This window comes from Patella vulgata, chromosome 5, assembly GCF_932274485.2.
Source record: "Patella vulgata chromosome 5, xgPatVulg1.2, whole genome shotgun sequence".
Lineage (NCBI taxonomy): Eukaryota > Metazoa > Mollusca > Gastropoda > Patellidae > Patella > Patella vulgata.
The window spans coordinates 14,596,163-14,617,974 of record NC_065883.2 but is presented as its reverse complement, the minus strand read 5'-3'; the positions used below and the strand labels follow the sequence as shown (position 1 = coordinate 14,617,974).

The 21,812-nt window shown below is 35.2% G+C and overlaps 1 protein-coding gene across 1 annotated transcript; it reads right to left on the bottom strand.

The window, feature by feature from the left end:
* Positions 1-6,139: 6,139 nt before the first annotated feature.
* Positions 6,140-20,825, bottom strand: LOC126821579 (glutamate carboxypeptidase 2). The gene is made up of 12 exons (XM_050550035.2): positions 20,812-20,825; positions 12,335-12,626; positions 11,586-11,708; positions 10,947-11,127; positions 10,544-10,640; positions 9,631-9,720; positions 9,393-9,478; positions 8,949-9,068; positions 8,553-8,638; positions 8,111-8,174; positions 6,562-6,629; positions 6,140-6,253 (listed from the first exon to the last, which is right to left on the bottom strand). Exons 1-12 carry the CDS (start codon positions 20,823-20,825, stop codon positions 6,140-6,142), a joined length of 1,335 nt encoding a protein of 444 aa, XP_050405992.2.
* Positions 20,826-21,812: the final 987 nt, after the last annotated feature.

Here is a 21,812-nt window from a genome sequence, read left to right as displayed (position 1 = left end):
CACGGATTTATTTAAATTCCCTCGTTCTACCATTTGCAGTGCCGGACTGGTGTGTCGAAGGCCCACCTGTCAGGTCATTGACTCACTCGGCAAACCTCGGCAGATTCCGGTACCCTACATCGAGCCTCGGCTGTATGACAGTAAGTGATATGTACCTACGCCTATACATTTGCGATGCGGCACCGGTTTAGAAAGAAGTTCTCAAAATTGCGTCGTTCGAAGAGTGTGTAGAATTTTCAGTGCAAATGTGTCCTTGTCTTAAGAAAATCGGATAAACTTGAAAGAAAAACAGCTTCAAACTTTGAAAATTTTGTGAGATAAAACATTCTTCAAATACGTCGTCATCAATGACGTCATTGGTCGTCATGGACAACGCCATTGTAATTCGGGAACTTGAAAGTAGTTCTAATGGCGGACTTTGTCATACAGCCGAGATTAGATGTAGGGTACTGGAATCTGTTGAGGTTTGCCGAGTGGTCATTGACCAAAGCCAACACAAGTATCCTGTCCTCTCCTTTCTTTTTTGTCCTCACCCTCTCCTTTCTTCTCTTTTCTTTTTTCTTTTTTCTTTATGGGCTTAGGCCCACTTTTTTTTAATGAGCTTAGGCCCACCTGTCACGACAGTGGGCAGGTGAGCCCAGTCCGGCACTGACCATTTGCGTGGTCTATAATCGAAGAAGGGTGTTTGAATTTGCAGGAAATAGATTCCTTAGACCAGGCCTATAAAAAATCGAAACGATCAGCCCCCTTCATTATTGTTATCTGATGATTGTGACATGTTGGGCTGTTTGTGGTTATAAAGATTAAGATGCTCGGAATGTTAAAAAAATGTTTTAGGCTAAGAAATGTCATTGGTTTAATATTAAGTTATAGGGGAGAGAATTACCAACAAGTCATTTTTAGTCTTTCTCTCCCTCTCCCTTTTTCCCCTTTTGCATGGCGATGTTTGTTGACTTTTTGGTGTAGAATGGAAGAAAAGGGTTTGAAAATACATTTTCTGCCAGGTTTTGATGAATATTCATGATTTTGAGGCGGAAGGATACAAGAGTTTATAGGTTGGTTAGGTTGAAATGTAGGGCCGAAAATTGCATGTTTAATTTAATGATATGTGGCCATTTGTTTGAGAAGTTTACTATGTTTATTTGCTAACGTTTTCTCAGCAGGTACTGAAGAGATTTCATGACTACCGGAAGGGACGCCATCTTAGATTTTTTAAATTGAGATTAAGAAATTTTTTTTTCTTTTTTTCTTTGAATACACAATTCTTTAAATATCTGGGGCTGACAACAAAATAATTTGATACCTAAAGTATGTATTGTCAACTCTATAGCAAGATACATTTCAAATCAGAATGCATTATCTATAAAAATATATTATTTATTACCAATGATTTAAAATACAATGTTTACATCACCATAAATTTATTTATATTTTATCTAATCATAATCAACAACATAAATATATAATAATTATATTACATGAAATAGACAAAAAAAATCTCTTTCCAATAAATTTTAAAAAACTCCCTAGGAATAAAAAAATCTAAAAAGTCCTGCATTAGACCATAGACCATGCACCCCGCCCCCTCCCCCACCAGGCATATTACCAAGATTTCAGTAGTTGCTATAGTAACATGAAATGTTTTGATCAGATAATAACAGATCGCCAGAGATTCAATACGTATGTAATGGTGCCTCAATAGTTTATATACATGTCGTATATAAATACTATATTATCAAACAAACCAACATCATATATAAGTGCTTTTATTATTATTACTATTATTGGTGAAAGTTTAAACCCTTATTCCAAACTTTCATCTTTATTTGACGTTTAGGCAGCCCTTACTTATACACAACCATTGACATCAGCGATATTGATATATTATTTACATTATTGATATATTTTAAACAAAATTATATACAATTTATAAAATGAGCGTTTCTCCTCATCCTCATCCAATTTAATCATTAATGGAAGAGAGTGACGTCACGAAGAGTTGAAGCAGCTGATTGGATAGTAAATAGAATAACAGAGAAGTGTTGCTTAACTTCCTCCCATCGTGCATTAGGGTCGGTTGCTTTATCAATCTCAAACAGTAAGTCTACAAGTCCAGGAAAACTATCCCCAGCATATGAATCAGTACTACTTTCTGCCATTATTACGTGTCTAAAAGGAAAAATAATTGATAATAAATGTGGGTTTGTCAAGTGTTCCTCGTAATACTATGGGGGGGGGGGGGGGTGGATGGCCGAATGGTTAACATGCGCGCGCTGTATCATACGGCCTGGCGGGGTTTCGATTCCACGGTTGTACGTGACAAGGAGTAGGGTCGCCTGTCCAACTTCGTGGGTTTTCTCCGGGTCCTCCGGTTTCCTCCCACTTCTAAAGACCCCTACGCGCAAGCGAATTATTGAAATAAAATTAAACCATATATTAGTCCCGAAATGACCCAGTCTGTGTCGAGTGGACGTTAAACTCCATTTCTTTCTCTCTCTCTCATTATACTATGACCACAAGGTAGGTTATTCTCATTGATTGATAAGGTACCTATTCCCCGCACCCCCTTCTAAAGATCCCTGCACTGAAATGAATAAGTGGAATAAAATATTTTAACCATGCAATAGCCTATTTCCTTCTGAGTGGACGTCAACAACTCTCTGAACAAATCAATACATGGCGTCACGCGAAATTAGAGACAGCCGACCAGCAAAAATAAGGATAGCATAATGAAGGAACTACGACCTTCTTGCAGCAGATGGCCAATTGAAAACACTGATAAATACGACGGTGATATCGTTACATGCAGTATTTTAAACACCGTTTCGTGATCGATCCCTGAGTTGGGCGAGAAAGTTCATCAGGATTATCCTGCGTAGTTCCTCCTTGTCAGTATAGTCGTTCGGATAGGACGAACGGTGTATACGTTGGCGTGCACGTAAAATATCCCTTGGCAGTTGGAATTCGATATAAGAGTACGCCGTAGCGTCGCATTCCAGGCACAATAATTTCCCTCATAGTACACTCGCGTATGCTCATTAGCTCATAGCACATTAGCTCAGCCGGAACAAAACAGTAGGACGTTACAGACAACTTACTTTGCTTGAGGTCTTGATGGTAAACCAGCTGGATCTAAGAACGCTTTCTCTAACAACATTAACTGATCATTCACTACTCTTGTTAATAATGGACTGTTGAAAATAAACAAACGTTATAGAAGTTAGAGCAGAATCATGAGAAAAATAATACCATAAAGCTTGAACCCGTGTAATCATTAAACATACATTAAGCAAGAGCTAAATATGTCTATTGCAGGTCTTTCTTTAGGCCTGAGATGTTATCTAAATTATTAATTAGACATTAATTAATTTATGCAGACCATAATCAACTCTCGATGGCATCGCTAGGCTGTGATATTTTCTGGATTAGAATCCTATCTGCTGCTTAATGTCCATTGATAATTAAATCAAAAAATGGATAATCGAGACTATATGTTTTTTTATCGTACAGACTTTTATTGATGATCAAGGCTAGACGCAAAATTCAATCGCTAAAACCTCGGTTCTGAGTGGATCAATTAGACTGAAATTTTCAGCAAATTCCCTTTACATTATCTAGTTATTAACTATTATAGTGAGAACTGCCAGCTCTTTATCTAATCTCCCATAATGTATCTTTAATGCAATGGGATTTGTATTATTAAAGTGCAGAAAGGTCATTGGTTTGTAGTGAATAATTATTTTGTGTACAGACTTTTGTCACATCACGTTTTGTCTATTGTGGAATTAACCACAGCATTTATCCCAGCTAAGTTCCAAAAGTCCTCATAATTCGCTAAAATTAAAGCCCACTGAAACCGCATATATAGCGCAAAAGATTAAACATACAAAAATAAAACTTACTCATTTTTATTGACATTGTTTAATCTTACATCAAAGTCGGCCGCCTCTTCACCAAACTTTTTAACAACCATTTCTAAGTCGTCTTTAGGAATTAAAATTTAAAAAAATGAGAATGTAACACATTATTTCTAACTTTGCCTATTTAAAAGCTTTAAAAACAAACAGTTTGGTGGATTCACTGAATTAATTCGGTAGTCTACCATCTGATTTAATTCATACAAACATGTGATACACATCCCAGAAATCGGGGAACCGGGAGAAACCCCATGTTGTTGGACAGGCGACCCTACTCCTTCCCACGTCAAATGTGGGATGGGGACCACGCCACTTGACTTGATGACAGACTCTAAGTAAAGATCTAATTTAGTATTTTTGTTGTTCGACTTAGTTGGGGGTGGTATGTATAACTGAGTTTTCTTGTTTTAAATACAATGTGATTTATTTCTGAGGTCATAAAATATTCTGACGTTAATGTGTTCATTCCATCGGATTGAACATAACATAATGTATATCTACTTACCATAATTACTGATGTTACCCCTTAAATAAGAACCGTATTCTGCATCTAGTGAGACTCTGAGGTTTTCTAGATCCCAGGCATAATCTGATGCACTTAGTGGAATGATAAGGGAGTCAGCTAAATTTCTGGCTAATTCAGCACCAATACGAGCAACAGCTTGATGATACTAAATATTTAAATGAATATCATACAAGTATTATTGAATTTGATATTATCGCGGTACTTCATTTATACTAAATATTGGATTTACTGCAAATTGCCTTGATAACAAAATATTTTTTCAAATACAAATTAATCATACAGAGCATACCTTAAAGTCAACATCAATGAGATTCTTCATAGCATAAAATGTTTCATACTGTGAATGGTAAAGTGGATATCCAACAACAGGCAAGTTCTATGACAAACAAAACAAAAAAACAAGCAAATTATAAAATTATGCTTTTAATGTTAAAGTATTTAAGAATATTCGAATTCTCACTAATCATATATATATATTTTGATAACCCCAAATTCCATATGACCAGAACTGGAAATATTCGTGTATATGAATTAATTTATAAATTTAATAAACCTAAAACTCAGTAGCTTACCGTATCATAAGTATATCTAAAATCTACAGATGTCACTCCAGCTTTTTGTAAGATTGGTGCAAAGTCGCTTGCGGAACCCATCGATTGCATTCTAGAAACAAATACATGGGTGTGGGTTAATCAATTAATCAATGACAAGTGATTTTACAAGATGCGTATATCTGCACTGCACCAGAGAAATTTACCTTCTGTAAAACACTGCCGATTGTTTCCGATTTACCAAATGGATATCCTAATTTAAAAAGACTTAAAAAATATCTAAATTCTTAACTAATCCTTTTTTTAGACAATAACTTTAGAGGAATGGCTGTGGGAAATCTAAACAGAATTGTATTACAATTTCATTTACTTTTATTTGATTTGTACGTTACAAGTCTAAGCAACATTCCACCACAGATCTGCTCTTTCTGTAACAGCCAATCATAATATAATCGTACGCACAGAATAACTCGCATATACCCTTGGGATTAAAATTTCCCCAAATTCCCTAAAAAACACAGCTCTGTTTACCAGTATAAGCAATTTGATTGGAGAATGAGTTTGCGTGTTCTGAACAACGGAAAGTATGTGAAATGTCAGCGTGGTACAACATTAAATAACAAAACGTAATTGTCATCTGATTTTGATGAGACATCTGGGTAAGCCAGGTGATGACTTGCAATATCTTCACGTAGTTAACATGTTTAGAAAATGAAATGGGGTTTTAACGTCCTACTGTTCTCTTCCTATACTGGGCTAATGAAGACGGGCATACCCCATACAGTGTGCTATGAGGGAAATTTTGCCCGGGCAGCGGCACTATCGCCTACTCTTATATCAAATTCCAACTGCCAGGGGATCTTTTACGTGCATTCCAATATATACACGGGACCTCGGTTTTTCGTTTCATCCGAAGGACTAGACAGCTGTCCTTGTCAGGCCCTCCGTCCTGCATCACTGACAAGGGGGAACCACGCCGGAACTTTCTCGTCCAAAACATGTTATAATTTGCGTTATTGTTTTGCTTTAGTGTTGGTACTCTGTGCTCTCTGCGTTTTGTAGTGTTGTATGCGTTTTTCGTCTAATTTAGAAGGGTCAACAAACTGAAAGATGGCTTTAAATGTTGGTAGATTATGTTTGAAATCTTACTCTGGTTTTCCGTAAATTTCACCATTAATGTTCCAGGGTCTGTTTAATAACCACGTGTCGTAAACTGTTTTTCTTCCTGCTGCTATTTCTGTATCGTTAGGGTTCTCAACCTGTATGATAAACATATCATTGGAAGTGTTCACATAACCCTAAAGGTTTTATATCCTTACTTATTTACATTTGCACAATCAAGCGGAAGAAAACCCGTGTCTCATAATTGAAACCGGATTTTATAGAGAGCGCGCCCCGCTCTTCTCACAGAGAGTTACTGCCATGATGTTTTGACCACACAAGTCTTGCTGGTTAATAAATATTTCAATCCAATATGACAAGAACATGTTTACCATCCCATCTCCCCACTCTACTAGAAATGTTTACGTCAATTAATGATTTTAATAAAAAAAAATTTCAATCATACCAGCTTTGCAGTTTCGTACATCAAGTTGTATAACAATGGCGTAGTTTTAGAGCGGAGTGTGTTTGTTCCTGAAATATAAAGCATTTAAATTTAATAATAAGATGTTCAAGATGTTTAATAATAGATTTTGAAAATGTTTATTAAAGTGGCGTTAAGTAAGATTAGATAAAGAGCTGACAATTCTCGCTATAATAGTTAAATAGATAATGAAAAGAGGATATGTTGAAAATTTCAGTCACATTCCTTCACTCAGAGCCTAGATATAAGCGATACAATTATAGGCTAGCCTCAACTGTCATTGCTGTCGTTGTTTTGGTAATAAACAAAGTCTCAATTGTCCAATTTTACGGTAACCACATCCACCACAAAACGTATTTAAATCTACTAAATATCACAGGCATCCGATAGCATCGAGGATTGATTCTGGTCTTGGTAAGTTAATTAATGTCTAATTAATAATTGATATAACATTACAGGCGTAAAGAAAGACCTGCAATAAGCAGATTTATCTCTTAGATAATGCCTGTTTAACAGATTTTCAAGATGTTTAATATTTCAGGCCTATAAAGAAAGACCAGCAATAGGCACATTTAGCCCTTGCATGATGCATGTTTAATAGATTTTCAGTCAGGATGTTTAATAATCCATTTTCAAGATGTTTACAAATCCATTTTCAAGATGTTTAAAAATCCATTTTCAAGATATTTAATAATCCATTTTCAAGATGTTTAATAATCCATTTTCATGATGTTTAATTATCGATTTTCAAGATGTTTAAAAATCCATTTTCAAGATGTTTAAAAATCCATTTTCAAGATGTTTAAAAATCCATTTTCAAGATGTTTAAAAATCCATTTTCAAGATATTTAATAATCCATTTTCAAGATGTTTTATAATCCATTTTCAAGATGTTTAATAATCCATTTCCATGATGTTTAATTATCCATTTTCAAACAAACGTGAAACGATATGAGGCTAATGCGAATACGCAATGTGAAGTGAAGAAATCAAAGTCAAGCCAAATTCGTTAGACACTAATAAGTGGGATAATAATAGCTCTCTCCAAAATTACATGAAAATACTATAATGGTGATAAATTTGTGAATTGTTTGTATTTCATTCTTTCGATAATTCATTCGTTCATTATTCATTCATTCAATTAAACATATCTATTATTACTATGTTTCTGTTAATCCGTCATTATTAAGCTACTAATCTAATTACAGACCATTGACAGTTGACACATTTACGACTTTTGTATTTTAATATTTCCTCTTTAATTGTTATTAGTAACAATATACCATTTTAAGAATATAGTTTCAAGGGTAATTCTAGTCTTTAGTTATTACCCACGATTCTCACTTCTACCATTACCCAATCACCGCTTGGCCCAACAAATCCAAAGTATCGCTGTTTTCTTTCTATACAAAATTTATAATGCCAAACGAAAAGACATCATTGTAGTTTTCACAGTTGGCAGTGTGTACGGCTTCATTATGTGACAGACAGCAGTCACTGATACACAAATAATAAACATATATTAGACTACCTTCCACTGATATATCTATATTGATATAAGCCAAAGTCCTTTCTTTTATATTCTTTATATATTCCTGTAAAATAATTATATATTAAGATAAACATAATGCCTTTAATGCTTTTTTTATTACCAAGAAAAGTAACGGCATCATGTGGATTAAAGCGTGTAAAGGTGAGCAAATTAGATGTATATATACTGCATAACCCAAATCCCAAATCAGAATGATCACGTATTGCATTTTAAATGAAATAGTACTAAGGCATTAAATTGTGTTTTAGAAATTATAAAGTAGTAATAATAAGCGTTCACATGGGGAAATACATCCCATTCGATAAATTAATATTTAAGAATATGACATACTGAAAAAAAATTCAACCCCGTCTTAGAATGAATGATCCCTTATTCCATTTTAAATGACATAGTACTGTAGCATCAAAAAGCATAACAATACCTCAACCCATTCAGTAGATCCTATCAAGCCATATTCTTCCGCACCCCAACTACAGAATAAAATAGTTCGACGTGGTCGCCAGTCACCTATTAAAATTTGTAAAACCTGCTAAATTGATGCATAAACTAAACATTACGAAATAAACATTTTTAATAGTCTATCTAATTTCCATAAAGCACATATCTGTACCATCCAAGCTATTAAAATGGCCTTTAGAAGTGGCACACTGAAGAATCTATTGTTGTTTTCTTTCAGACAATCAGATGTTATTACAGCTCATCAGAAATATGCCAATGGTGAAACAAAAACTATGGGTCTTTTGGGATTACCGCTGTGCTCATGTATAACTTTCTCTCAATAATTCATTTACTAAAAATCAAGTAAAGGGTGCCCTACCAGATTTAACCAGAGCAGCCATTGCTCTGGCAGTTTCCATCATAACAGCTGTACCACTAGAAGGGTCTATAGCCCCATACACCCAGGCATCACGATGATTACCAAATATAACATATCTATCTATAATAATAACACACACCAACTATAACATATCTATCTGTAATAACACAACCCAGATATAACATATCTATCTGTAATAACAAAAGTCAGACATAACATAACTATATTTATTAACAAACACCAGACATAACATATCTATCTGTAATAACACAATAAATCAAATATAACATATCTATCTGTAACACCAGACATAATATATCTATAATAACAAACACCAACTATAAATATCTTTCTACAATAACAATAACCAAATATTGTATAACATATCTCCTTATTTGTAATAACAAACATAACATATTTATCTTTAATAATCTATCCATTTACCTGGTTCTACTGCCCCTTTTATAAATCCAATAACATTTGTTGTGTTACGTCGTGCATTTTGTGTAGAAATGTTCATTCTTACTTTCCTGAAGCACAATACAAAACAGGGATTACATCTATAAAATTTGTTTTACACAATCGACATGATATATACTATAAATGAAAGTGATATAACAACATCATAACAATAACATCATGATAGTTCTTTAGAAGTTCTGTAATAAATATTTATACTAACCAGTTATCATTAACAAACCCTGGACCATATGTGTAAGTTATATTTATTCCACCTTTCCATTCATCTATCACAGTAGCCCCTGTTAAATTACTGAAATAAAACAAATCGATCATTATGTTTTGACTTTTTAAAACATTTTTGTAAATATTTCTCTGTCAACGACAGACATAAATATTGAGAAAGGGCGTCTAGAGTATGATTGTAAACTAAGATTTTTAAAAATGACATACATGTACCAATGGACAATTGCAACAACAATTTTGAAATTGGTCTCGCAAGTATTATATTTCGATATCGAATGTGTCTTGACGCTATGTCCTACTCAGTGTTAACCATTAAATGAAATAAGTAAGTGATGCACCAAGAGAAGGGGGGCTTACAGAGTTTTTTTCCCCATGAGAAATTGAAAATGGAGGTAATGGTCCAGCTGAACCAGAGCCTATAAATGGGCCCCACAATAAAAGACAAAATATATATGTGCATATCTAGTAATTAATTTTAGCATCTTCTTACAAATCTTTGCAAACCCTACGGCGGCGTTCAGTATTGTAGCAACGATACTTGACAACAAAGACTTAGCCTCGATTGTCCAATTTATCGTTAAATTTTTCAATCTCGCGGATGCTTAAATCCTTTTAAATCTCGGTCATTCGATGGTCTACAGGGTAGATTAAAGGCTTATCATGTTAATAAATGTCTATATAATAAATTATATAACATTTGAAGCCAAAAGATCGACCTACAATATGCAGATTTTGGCGCTTACGTAATGCATCTTTAAGATAGACCAGGGAAAAGAAACTTTAATATTAAATGAAATTGCAGCTGCTGCTGGTGATACTGCTGTTGATGTTTCTGATGCTGGTGATACTGCTGTTGATGTTTTGCGACTGATGATGAAAAAAACACTTACACGAGTAACTGTTCAGCCACAGTATAACCAATAGGATGTGCTGGTATTTTAGGAAGAGGTGGTTCCACTTTATCTTCTTCATATCGATATGCTGAATCTATAGTAATTTAAAGAGGCTATTGAACTTTTAACAAAAAATTAAATTTAATTATTCTTATATTATATCGTATTCAAAATAACTATTCATTCACTGACATACTTAGATCAAAACATTGTTCACGTGTCGGTACGGAAGGTTAAAAAGTTTATGTCAGAGACTGAATGGGACATTAAATCAAAAATTATATTACAAAAGGGTTAAAGGTAAAAATTAATGAGGTAACCCTTGTGTGCCCTAAACTGCTTAAACTGGTTAACGACAACATTGTATTACTAGAAAACGGTAAAATTCATTTAATCTTACCTATAGCTGGATATCCTGGGGTTAATGGATCACCTTGACCAGTAAACAGGCCACCTCTTTGGGCACCAGACCCAGGTAACCACCATGTGTCCGGATAAACACCTTCACCTGGTATAGTATAGTCTTTAGGATCAGAATATAGAATTAATCCTATAACACCATACCTTTGGGCTATATCAACCTAGAATAAATATTTAGCTAGACAAATTTTTTTGGGCACCAGACCCAGGTAACCACCATGTGTCGGGATAAACTCCTTCACCTGGTATAGTATAGTCTTTAGGATCGGAGTATAGAATTAATCCTATAACACCATACCTCTGGGCTATATCAACCTAGAATAAATATTTAGCTAGACAATTTTTTATAGGAAAACGGATTCAACACACCAACTCACCCTTGCACCCGAGCTTATCTGCTGCTGAAGTCATTTTCCAAACTATCACTCCGAGTCCGAGAAAGGGTGTGCATATTCTTCTAGAACCACTGATGGTATTGCTTGTTTGGGGAGTTCACGTGATTGGCTAATTTTTGCTATAAGTATGTATATAGTACACATAATGGGAGGTGTCGGGGGCGTAATGTCCACTGAGGGTTATATCGAAAACAAAATGAACCTATATTACAAGATGAACGTACCTTACTTCCTCTGTAGATTTTACCATATCTTGATATAGCCACACAGCCCGATACATCAACACCAACAGATTCTAGATGTATATAATCTTCTACTCTACCATAATTAACATAAACTAACTGACCCTGTAAATATACATGTAATCAACATAAACTAACTGACCCTGTAAATATACATATAATTAACATAAACTAACTGACCCTGTAAATATACATTCTACATATAATTAACCTAGGGTGGGGGGGGGAATGACCGAATTGTTAGCACGCGCGCTGCATCATAAGGCCTGTCATTGAGTCAACTGGCGTGGTTGACGTGACAAGAAGTAGGGTCGCCTGTCCAACCTCGTGGGTTTTCTCCGGGTCGTCCGGTTTCCTCCAATTGCTAAAGACCCCTATTGAATTATTGAAATAAAATTAAACCATATGTTAGTCCCGAAATGACCTAGTCTGTGTCGAGTGGACGTTAAACCTCATTTCTCTCTCTCTCAAAATTAAGTTAACCTGACCCTATGAATATACATATAATTAACCTTAGCCCAGTTCGGAGCAAAACAGTAGGACGTTAAACCCCATTTCATTTCATTTCACTGTCAATATACATACAATAAACATAACTGACCTGTGAATATACATATAATTAACCTAACCTGACCCTGTAAATATACATATAATTAACTTAACCTGACCCTGTGAATATACATATAATTAACATGTTAACCAAGAGAGTAGGCGTTAAAAGGGGGACTTACTGTAACAATTCCTTTAGGAGAGTAGGCGTTAAAAGGGGGAATACCCTCTGTGTTATTTTTGCCTGGAGTAAGAATATCTTCTTCTATAGGTGTTTGATAAACAACTTCATTATTTTCATTAAGTAATTCTATCATGTTAGGGTTTTCGTTGTCTGGATAAGATAACAATACATCGTAAGTTGCTGTCTGTACATCATCAAAACCAACATTTTCCCAGAAATCTTTTATATAATTAACTAATGTATCTTCATCTTCTGGTGAACCAGCTATATGTGGTTTCTCTGTCAGAGTCCTGAAAGAAAGAGACGCCTGGGTTATTGCCCTATACGAAAGGGCATACAATAAAAAAAACCCCGTAAAACCACGGGAGAATACGAAACGTTAATATGAATTTTCATCTAAAAGTAAGGTGGATTGTTCTTTCTGTATCGTTTATTCGAATCTATTTTATAGTCTGCAAGGACCCGTTGGTTCGTTAGATCAAAACTAAGAACGTTACAAATGCATATTAATAGCAAGTCTGATAATAGCCTTTAAAAGGTTTCTACTTTATAAAAATGAAATGAAATGGGGTTTAATATCCAACTGTTCTGCCCCGACTGGGCTAATGAAGACGGGCATACTTCATACAGTGTGCTATGAGGGGATTCCCAGTGTGCCACAGTCTGTCAAATTCCAACTGCCAGGGGGTCTTTTACGTGCACCGCGATGTGTACACAGTACATCGGGTTTTCGTCCCATCTGAACGACTAGACAGCTGTCACTGTTAGGGCCTCCGTCCTGCACGACTGACAAGGGGAAACCACGCAGGACAATCTCGATGAACTTTCTCGGCCAACACCTGGAGCGAACCCACGCCCTCCAGACTAGCGTTCCAGCGTCTTACCCAGCCTGATTCCCCTCTGCTTTATGAAATGTTAATTAAAGTTGTATTGCTACGTAAAGTGTTAAAGAATAAAAGAACACACGAGTAATGTTGTGTAAATTCAATACACAAAAAACACATACTTATGGAAAAACAGGTACTTATTTATTTGGGCGACGTTTCGAAGAGTATTCTCTCAACGTTATCAAGCTAATACAGTAATACAAGAATAATGAGATCAATATATACAGAAAACTGTAACAACAATTCATGAAACCATCATTGTTTAAGAATAAAGTAACTCGCTTAAGATATTATTTTCTGAAAATTGTAATGGTATGAACAATGTTTAGGAATAAAGGAACTAACTTACTCAAGATACTGTTCTATATTTCTGTTGTCGATGCTTTTTAATAATAAATCTCTGACAGACAAATCAGCTTCCTTAATGATGGCGTCTGAAACTCCGGGAAGGAAGACGCCATCATTTTCTGGTGTGACAGGAACTTCTGCTGGTGGAGATGACGTATCACAAGCGGCGTATTTACCTATTAATATTCCTATTATAAAAGCTGCTGTTCCAATTATTATAGCTATAATCCAGAATTTCCTTGACGATGACTTGGTGCTTTTTTCTTCTATGCCTTCTTGCGTTGAATCAAACTTTAGCATTTTAAAATATTGTGGATGTTCTTGATCTGAACTTCGCAAATGAAATGTCCCAGTTTGCTAGATAAAAAGATTGTTTATTAGTGACTAATACAAAAAAAATAGTGACTAATAGATGGATATAGATAAAATATTAAACAGTCAGCGACATAAATAACCATAAAGTGCTATATTATTTCTATTTCAATAAACTCGAACTTACATACAATAAATTTCTTATATATTTATTGTCATCTTCTTACTTATATAAGGGGGTTGGATGGCTGGATGGTTAGCACGTGCGTGCTGTATCATAAAGTCTGTCATTGAGTCGGGGGGCGAGGGGGTTGGATGGCCGAATGGTTAGCACGCGCGCGCTGTATCATACGGCCTGTCATTGAGTCAACTGGCGGGGTTTCGATTCCCCGGTTGTACGTGACAAGGAGTAGGGTTGGATGGCCGAATGGTTAGCACGCGCGCGCTGTATCATACGGCCTGTCATTGAGTCAACTGACGGAGTTTCGATTTCCCGGTTGTACGTGACAAGGAGTAGGGTCGCCTGTCCAACCTCGTGGGTTTTCGCCGGGTTCTCCGGTTTCCTCCCACTGCTAAAGACCCCTACACGCAAGCGAATGATTGAAATAAAATTGAACCATGTGTTAGTCCCGAAATGACCTAGTTTTTGTCGAGTGGGCGTTAAACCCCATTTCTCTCTCTCTTTCTTATATATCCACCATTTCTGTATTTTTTGTGACATTGTAATCTGATGTCATAGTTGATGATTTACAACTGTCCGTAAAGGGTATTTTATGTAATAAATTTATCTACCTTATCTACATACACATATCAAAATGCACAACCTAAAGATACAACCTGGCTAAGGATTTAAGTTTGTGCATTATAACATGCACGACGTATTAGCTTTTGTATAAATGTCCATTCCCTCTGCCATTTACATTTTTGTGTCCTATTACACACCGACAAAGATCGACAATAGCGTACTTTTTGTCAGTATCGTTCAAAGTATCGTTTACGGTTTGCAATATTTTGGGCGCCATTGAGAAAAGAAACGCCCTTGTCGGAGATTAGTAAAACCGATATTGTTACGCATGAAGTAAGATGTAGATCGGCGTTTCCCAACCTCTGGGTCACTTGGGTCGCGAGCACTTTTCTTGGCGTCGCGGACTTGTCTGAGAACTTTTAAAAAAATGTTATCTTTTCATGTAATCTATCTATACAGGCTTGATCTCGCTTTAACTCTGTACATTTTATCAAGGCCTTCACGTAACACTCTACGTAGATATTATCCTAAATAACCAAACTTTCTTTAGAATAATAGGAGTCATCATGCATTCATTTTTATTACTTTTGACGGATGATATATAACACACTCCCTATGAATGCACTCGATGTTACAAATGATGTCATACACTATTCTTGATCTAAGGGTGCATAACGTTCAATATTACACAAATACTGTTAAAGATGCATTTAGGAGCTAAATCTGCCTATTGCAGGTTATTTTTCTGGCTTCAAATGTTATATACATTATTATTTAAGCATTTATTACCATGACAATCGGATGACTCCGATCTTAAGTAGATTAAACATCGCGGTCTTTAAGAGTTAAACGATAAAATGGATAATCGAGACAGTCTCGATTGTCAAGTACCGTTGCAACGATAAAATCAATCAACACCACACTCATAACTTCTTACATAATAAAGTAATTAGACTGAATTTTTCAATAAATGTATATCCATTTTACATTATCTATCTTTGAACTAGTATAGCAAGAACGACCAGCTCTTTAACCAAATCTTACACAATGCATCTTTAACGCTGGGTCCAATCAATGACATATCCATACACATTAAACAATTGCTGTGGAATTACACAATGTACACTCCCTCATTACGGCCCATCTGATACATCCATTTGGTTGGCAAATTCAACGTGTTTAACATTGTGTTGGCGAGTTGGCCCGTTGATACAACATGCATGTTCAAATAGATTGTACGCAAAATGTAAGACGGATTAGTGGTTTTAAATATAAAAGTCTGTAATTCCAGTCGTCAAAAGTGTAAATAGGATACACATGTGGTAGGCAATGATTTTTCAGTTCAAAACATTGAGCTGTTCCGAAGTAATCATATTGCTTGAGAGGGTTATGAAGACAATATAGATGCGGTAATGAAGACAATCTTACAGGTGCCGATTAAGAACTACACTCTAAAAGCTCTTATGTTAAAACAAACACAAACTTAAAACTTGTGTTAAAACATCCCAAACTTGTATTATTTTCAAAACCAGTTAGATGTCTCTATTTAACAACATACAACATTTAAGCAACTTATGGTATCTCGCGGTATAACCCATGTTATGGTGACAGCGGCACTAATAACTATGGCTAAAATGAATCTCAAAAGCTGTTACCTGTAGAGTCTTTTATACTGTTTCAATGCACACCCGAACAAGCCCGGCAAATTGTAAATACATATCGTGATCTATGAAACATTTAACAGTGACAACTCGTTACATGTACAGCCAGAATTTCGACAACCGGACAGCAGTAAATGATATCCATATGGTTCAGTTTTATTTGTATCTGAACGGAATTAAAGGACCTAAGTCCGTAACTCAAAATCCTCCAAAATCTTCGACATCGAAAACACGAATTATTGGTCAATTTAAATCAACATTGATGATGTAAACTTACCGGGAAAAGATGAGCTTCTGATATCCGATATATAAGATAAAATATTTTTTTTAACATTGGTACACGAATCGTGTACCATAATGCGCTTCAGCCCCAGTTGTATTGAGAGACTCGAGGGACGAGGCTAGACACATTGCACCAAATCAAATGGAGTTATGTAGACTAGAATAACTAGACGCTAGAAATTTGCACTCGATTGAGATTGCTGACTTATTTCGCCGAACATAGATGATTTGAAATTGGAGTAAAAACGGAAAACATTAAATGTAAATCAGTTTATATACATTCATATTACAGTATTATATGCGTTGCGACCCACTTTTGTGGATTTCTAGGTCCCAAATGTTAGCGATTTAGCTCCTTTAAATGAAATAGAGCACGGTTTCAATTCTCGTTAACACAATGGTTATGGTTTAGTAGAGGAACATTGCCCGATCTCAATCTGTTCAAAATTCCTTTGCATGCCGGGAATTCTTTTTCACCAAGACCAGGATTGATTTAACTCGGTGCCCGATTTGGTTCGGTTCCTTGTTTACGAATCCTTTTGGTTCACCATCTTCATATGTTGCCTATTTCCAACATCAGAGAAATTGATTTGTCGTGTTGTTTCATCATTTTTCAATGTCTTTTTGTTAGTCTTTGTAAGAATGCTTTTCAACAAACCCAACAGTTTATTATAGTATATAGCTCTGTATTTATTACTTATTGTTAAAACACTCAAAGCAAAAATTAATAGAAAACAGACTCCCATTTATCGAATATCTCGCCATCGTCATTATCAGCTTTTGACAAAACGTAATGATATCTTATTTTGAAAATTTGCTAACCTCATATATTTCAGAAAAACTACAAAAACACTTTGTATATCACTCGGTTGTATAGTTGTCTGTGTGCTTTGCATTACCAGTATTCGGTATTTGATGGTGTATTCTAGTACAGGGGTCCATACGGAAAGACTGCCCCCCCCCCCGTCTACAAGTTCCACTGGCATCAAATTATAAATGTGAATTCCATGTTGATTGGTATACTCAGTAATATAGCCACAAAGGTGTATATGTTTAAATTTAAGATACACCAGCAATTAAGCTATATTAAGCTTAGAATCAATAAATCCGCTTGGTTTATGCTGTTTATACCATACGGATTAACCATGCTCCGTTGATACCAACCTGGCAAAATGGAAAAATATTTATTTAATAGAAAAATACTCAAAAAAATGGACTAATTTGGAACTAAATTTGTATGATCTGTTATTCGGACAATAAATGATTTGGACAGACGAAATTTTGGACATTAGTAGGACCACCCAGAGTTTTAAGTTTCTACTGCCAATGATATCTTGGTACTGGCCAGATACTCAACTCGCTCTGACAAATTGAATTTAATGAAAACCAAAGTGTGAGAGGCTATAGTTTGTTCTTCGAACAAAATAAAATATAAAAATGAGTGACACATACCCCACACCACGTGTTGATTATCCCAAAATGATGCAAACAATTGAAGTCTATTGATTTGGAACAATTTCCTATAATTACTTCCGGAGTGATGGCCCTTGCTTGTGGACGCTTAAGAGGCTAAAAGGATAATAATTGTTACCTTTATAATAGAAACATTTTAAGACATGTTATTAGAGTAAACATACTAAAATATCGCAAACTGGGCACGCAGAAAAGGGTATGTTCACTTTGCATTAAACAGTATTCAAACCAGCTTTGGAGGCAAAATGTTCTTTACTTCACAGAATCAAGGGATGAATAAACTACTAGACTGTAAAATTTCATAAGCCTCCTGTGTTGCTTTGTATTCAGGACGCCTATTTCACAAAAATCGTATTTTATGTCCAAATGGACCTTCCATATAAACATCTATCTGCATAAGTTTATGAAAATACGCATTTAAACAACATTTAAATATTATCTACCACCTGTAGCACTTTCCACATGAACTAAAAATAAATTGGTTATTGGAATTTTCGATTAAACAGAAACGTCCTTGTTGCTGTAAAATACTCAATCAAAATACCATGTGTTAATATTTATATGATAATTTCAGGCCAACCATGTAATACAAAAATTTGCAATACGTTTTAACGCCATATCTTTCTGCATGAAACGACAATAAATTGTTTATTGGATAAAACGGAAACATTTATTTTTTCTGTTTTGTACCTGTAAAATAATATACGATTTATCATTTTATATAACGTATTTCTACTGATGATTGATTAAGTAATGCAAAAATTTGCAACACGTTTTAACATCCTATCTTTCCCCTCCCTATTTTGTATGGACTGAACAGGAATATGGTGATTTCGGGGGTCCCGAAACTAGTTAATGTTCTTTTACGTCGCTTTTCAAGAATTGTTAAGGTTGCCGCAAGTTCAATATGTGCAGAAGCTAGAAACACCAAGATATACTCTATAAAGCAAAATTTACAGTTAGTTTTCTAAAGAAATTTTGCGCCTGTTCGGAGAGAACGCCACCGGACCCCTGGGGTATCATTAGGACCGACAATAACCACAGGTTCATTTCTGCTTAATTGTTTGTCTAGTGTCTATTGCTGATGAAAAACAGTTTTGTGGCAATCACAAGAACTTGTGAAATGAATAACAGACAATCTTATCAGAAATTAATTTTTGAACCCCATATTGAATTCCGTAACCCTGAAAAATTTATTTTTTAAGGAATATCCAAAAGAACAAAAATCGCCATATTGGATTCTATTTTCATTATCATTTTAAATTTACCCCATCTGGGCTATTCATAAATATATTTTTTGGGATAGAACCCCAAACCCCTTAGCCTATATAGGCTATGAGACATATTACAAGTCATATCTAACGGAAGTAAAAAAATTAATGACGATTATTTAAAATACCGACGTTTGGGATTTCATTATGGTGGCCATTTTGCATTTCTGCCATCATGGATTCTTGAATTCTTTTTTTGAGATCAGAATTGAACCCAGCGACACCAAAAACCCTGTAAATCACATATTCAATAGGAAAGAAAATGACGACTAGGCCTTACTTCCGTTAGATATACGTTATATAAAATGATAAATCGTATATTATTTTACAGGTACAAAACAGAAAAAATAAATGTTTCCGTTTTATCCAATAAACAATTCATCACAAGATTGAACAATATAATAAAATTCTTATTAAATTATTAGATAAACATGCACCGGTTCAAACTAAAAGTATAATTGGTTTAATGATGAAATTCAGAAATGTAAACAGAAGAAAGGGAAAGCGGAAAAACAGTGGCGAAAAGCAAATCTAGAAATACACAAGCAAATATATATAAAATGTAAAAATGAGACAAACACTACAATAAGAAATGCAAAACGTCGCCATGTTATGAACAGTATTTTTGAGAATCGTGGTAATACTCGTGAAATTCACAAGATTATCAATAGAATTCTAAATAAAGACGGGCCAGAACATGCTCTCCCAGTAAATCGGGACTCTGAAGTTTTGGCAAATGATTTTGTTAATACTAAACGATCAGGTCTTGGAACAATTCTACTAGATGACTCTCAGGATATTAATACTTACTCTGGCATGCAACTCTCAACATTTAGATCCGTATCTAATCTGGATATAGATAAGATCATCTTCAGCATCATCTTCAGCATCGTGTACTCTAAATCCCATTCCTACTTGGCTACTAAAACAGTGTCTTGACGTGATGGTCCAAGCTATCACGTCATGGCACGTATATATTGTAAGTTTCTCTTTGGCTTCTGGCTGTACGCGGTAGGTTCTGAAAGAAGCGTTTGGGTTTCCGCTACTAAAAAAGCCCAACCTTGATAAAGAATTACTAAAGAATTACAGACCGGTTTCTAATCTTTCATTTCTTTCAAAAATTATCGAGAAAGCTGTTGCATCCGAATTTGATAACCTCAACGAAATATTACAATCAGTTTATAGAAAACAACACAGCACTGAAACCTCCTTATTGCGTGTTCAAAATGACTTACTAAACGAAATGGATAAGAAACAAACATCGGTACTAGTCCTGCTTGATCTAAGCGCTGCGTCTGACACGACATACCACCAAATTCTTTTTAAAAGATTGCTGAACCACTTTGGTGTTAGTGAACTAGCCTAGCCCTTACATGGTTCCAGTCATACCCTGAAAAGAGTACACAGACAGTTGTTATCAAAGGTTCCCCATCCAACTCAACGGTTTTAAAGTATGGTGTGCCCCAGGGTTCCGTTCTCGGTCCTTTATTATTTACCACATACACAACATCTTTAGGAAATGTCATTCGTAAACACGGTCTTAATTATCAACTGTACGCCGACGACACTCAAATTTATATAGCTTTTGAGCCTTCTTCTGAACCATCTGAGATATGTAAACTTGAGGCCTGTTTATCAGATATTCGTAAATGGATGGGCTCAAATTTATTAGAACTCAACGATGACAGAACAGAAATAATGAAAGTCGGCAGCAGGCAGCAACTACTATCAAATTGGCAAAATCTCTTTTACACCAACAAATTCTGTAAAAAATCTTGGTGTTAATTTTGACTCTCATCTGGACATGAATAGACAAATTTCGGCCATGTCTAAAAGTATTAATTTTCAGATTTATAATATTGGAAATATTAGATCTTTCATTGATAGTGACACGACTAAAATGCTGATAAACACTATGGTTACATCAAGACTGGACTACTGTAATTCACGTTTGTACAATCTACCTGAAAATAAAATCAAACGACTGACTTCAGAAACTTCAAAATAAAACAGCCCGGATCATAACCAAGATGAAACCAAATGAAAGATCTCCATTGGCTTCCAGTCTGTCAACGTATCAATTTTAAAATACTGTCTATTTAATTACGTATTCTGCTCTAAAAGACGATTCTTCACCTCAATACCTTAGAGACATCCTCGACACCAATAAACCTTGCAGAACCCTTCGATCACAGTCAGACAACCTCTTAATTTAAGCCTTTTTTAAAAACCAAATCCGGTGATAGATGTTTCGCCGTCGGTCCTTCGAAGTTATGGAATTCAATACCAAACGAAACCAAAAGCGCAAATTCTATTAAAGGATTTAAAAAGTATCTCAAAACCGATCTTTTTAATCAAATATACAGCTGATTGAATACGGTTCTAGCTGTGTTTGTATCAGACCTTTACCATGTGTACTAAATAATGTTCTCCGTTGTTTGTTTATGTCTTTTTTTTTATCGATTAATGTGTTGTGATTGTTGTAATTTGGATTTCA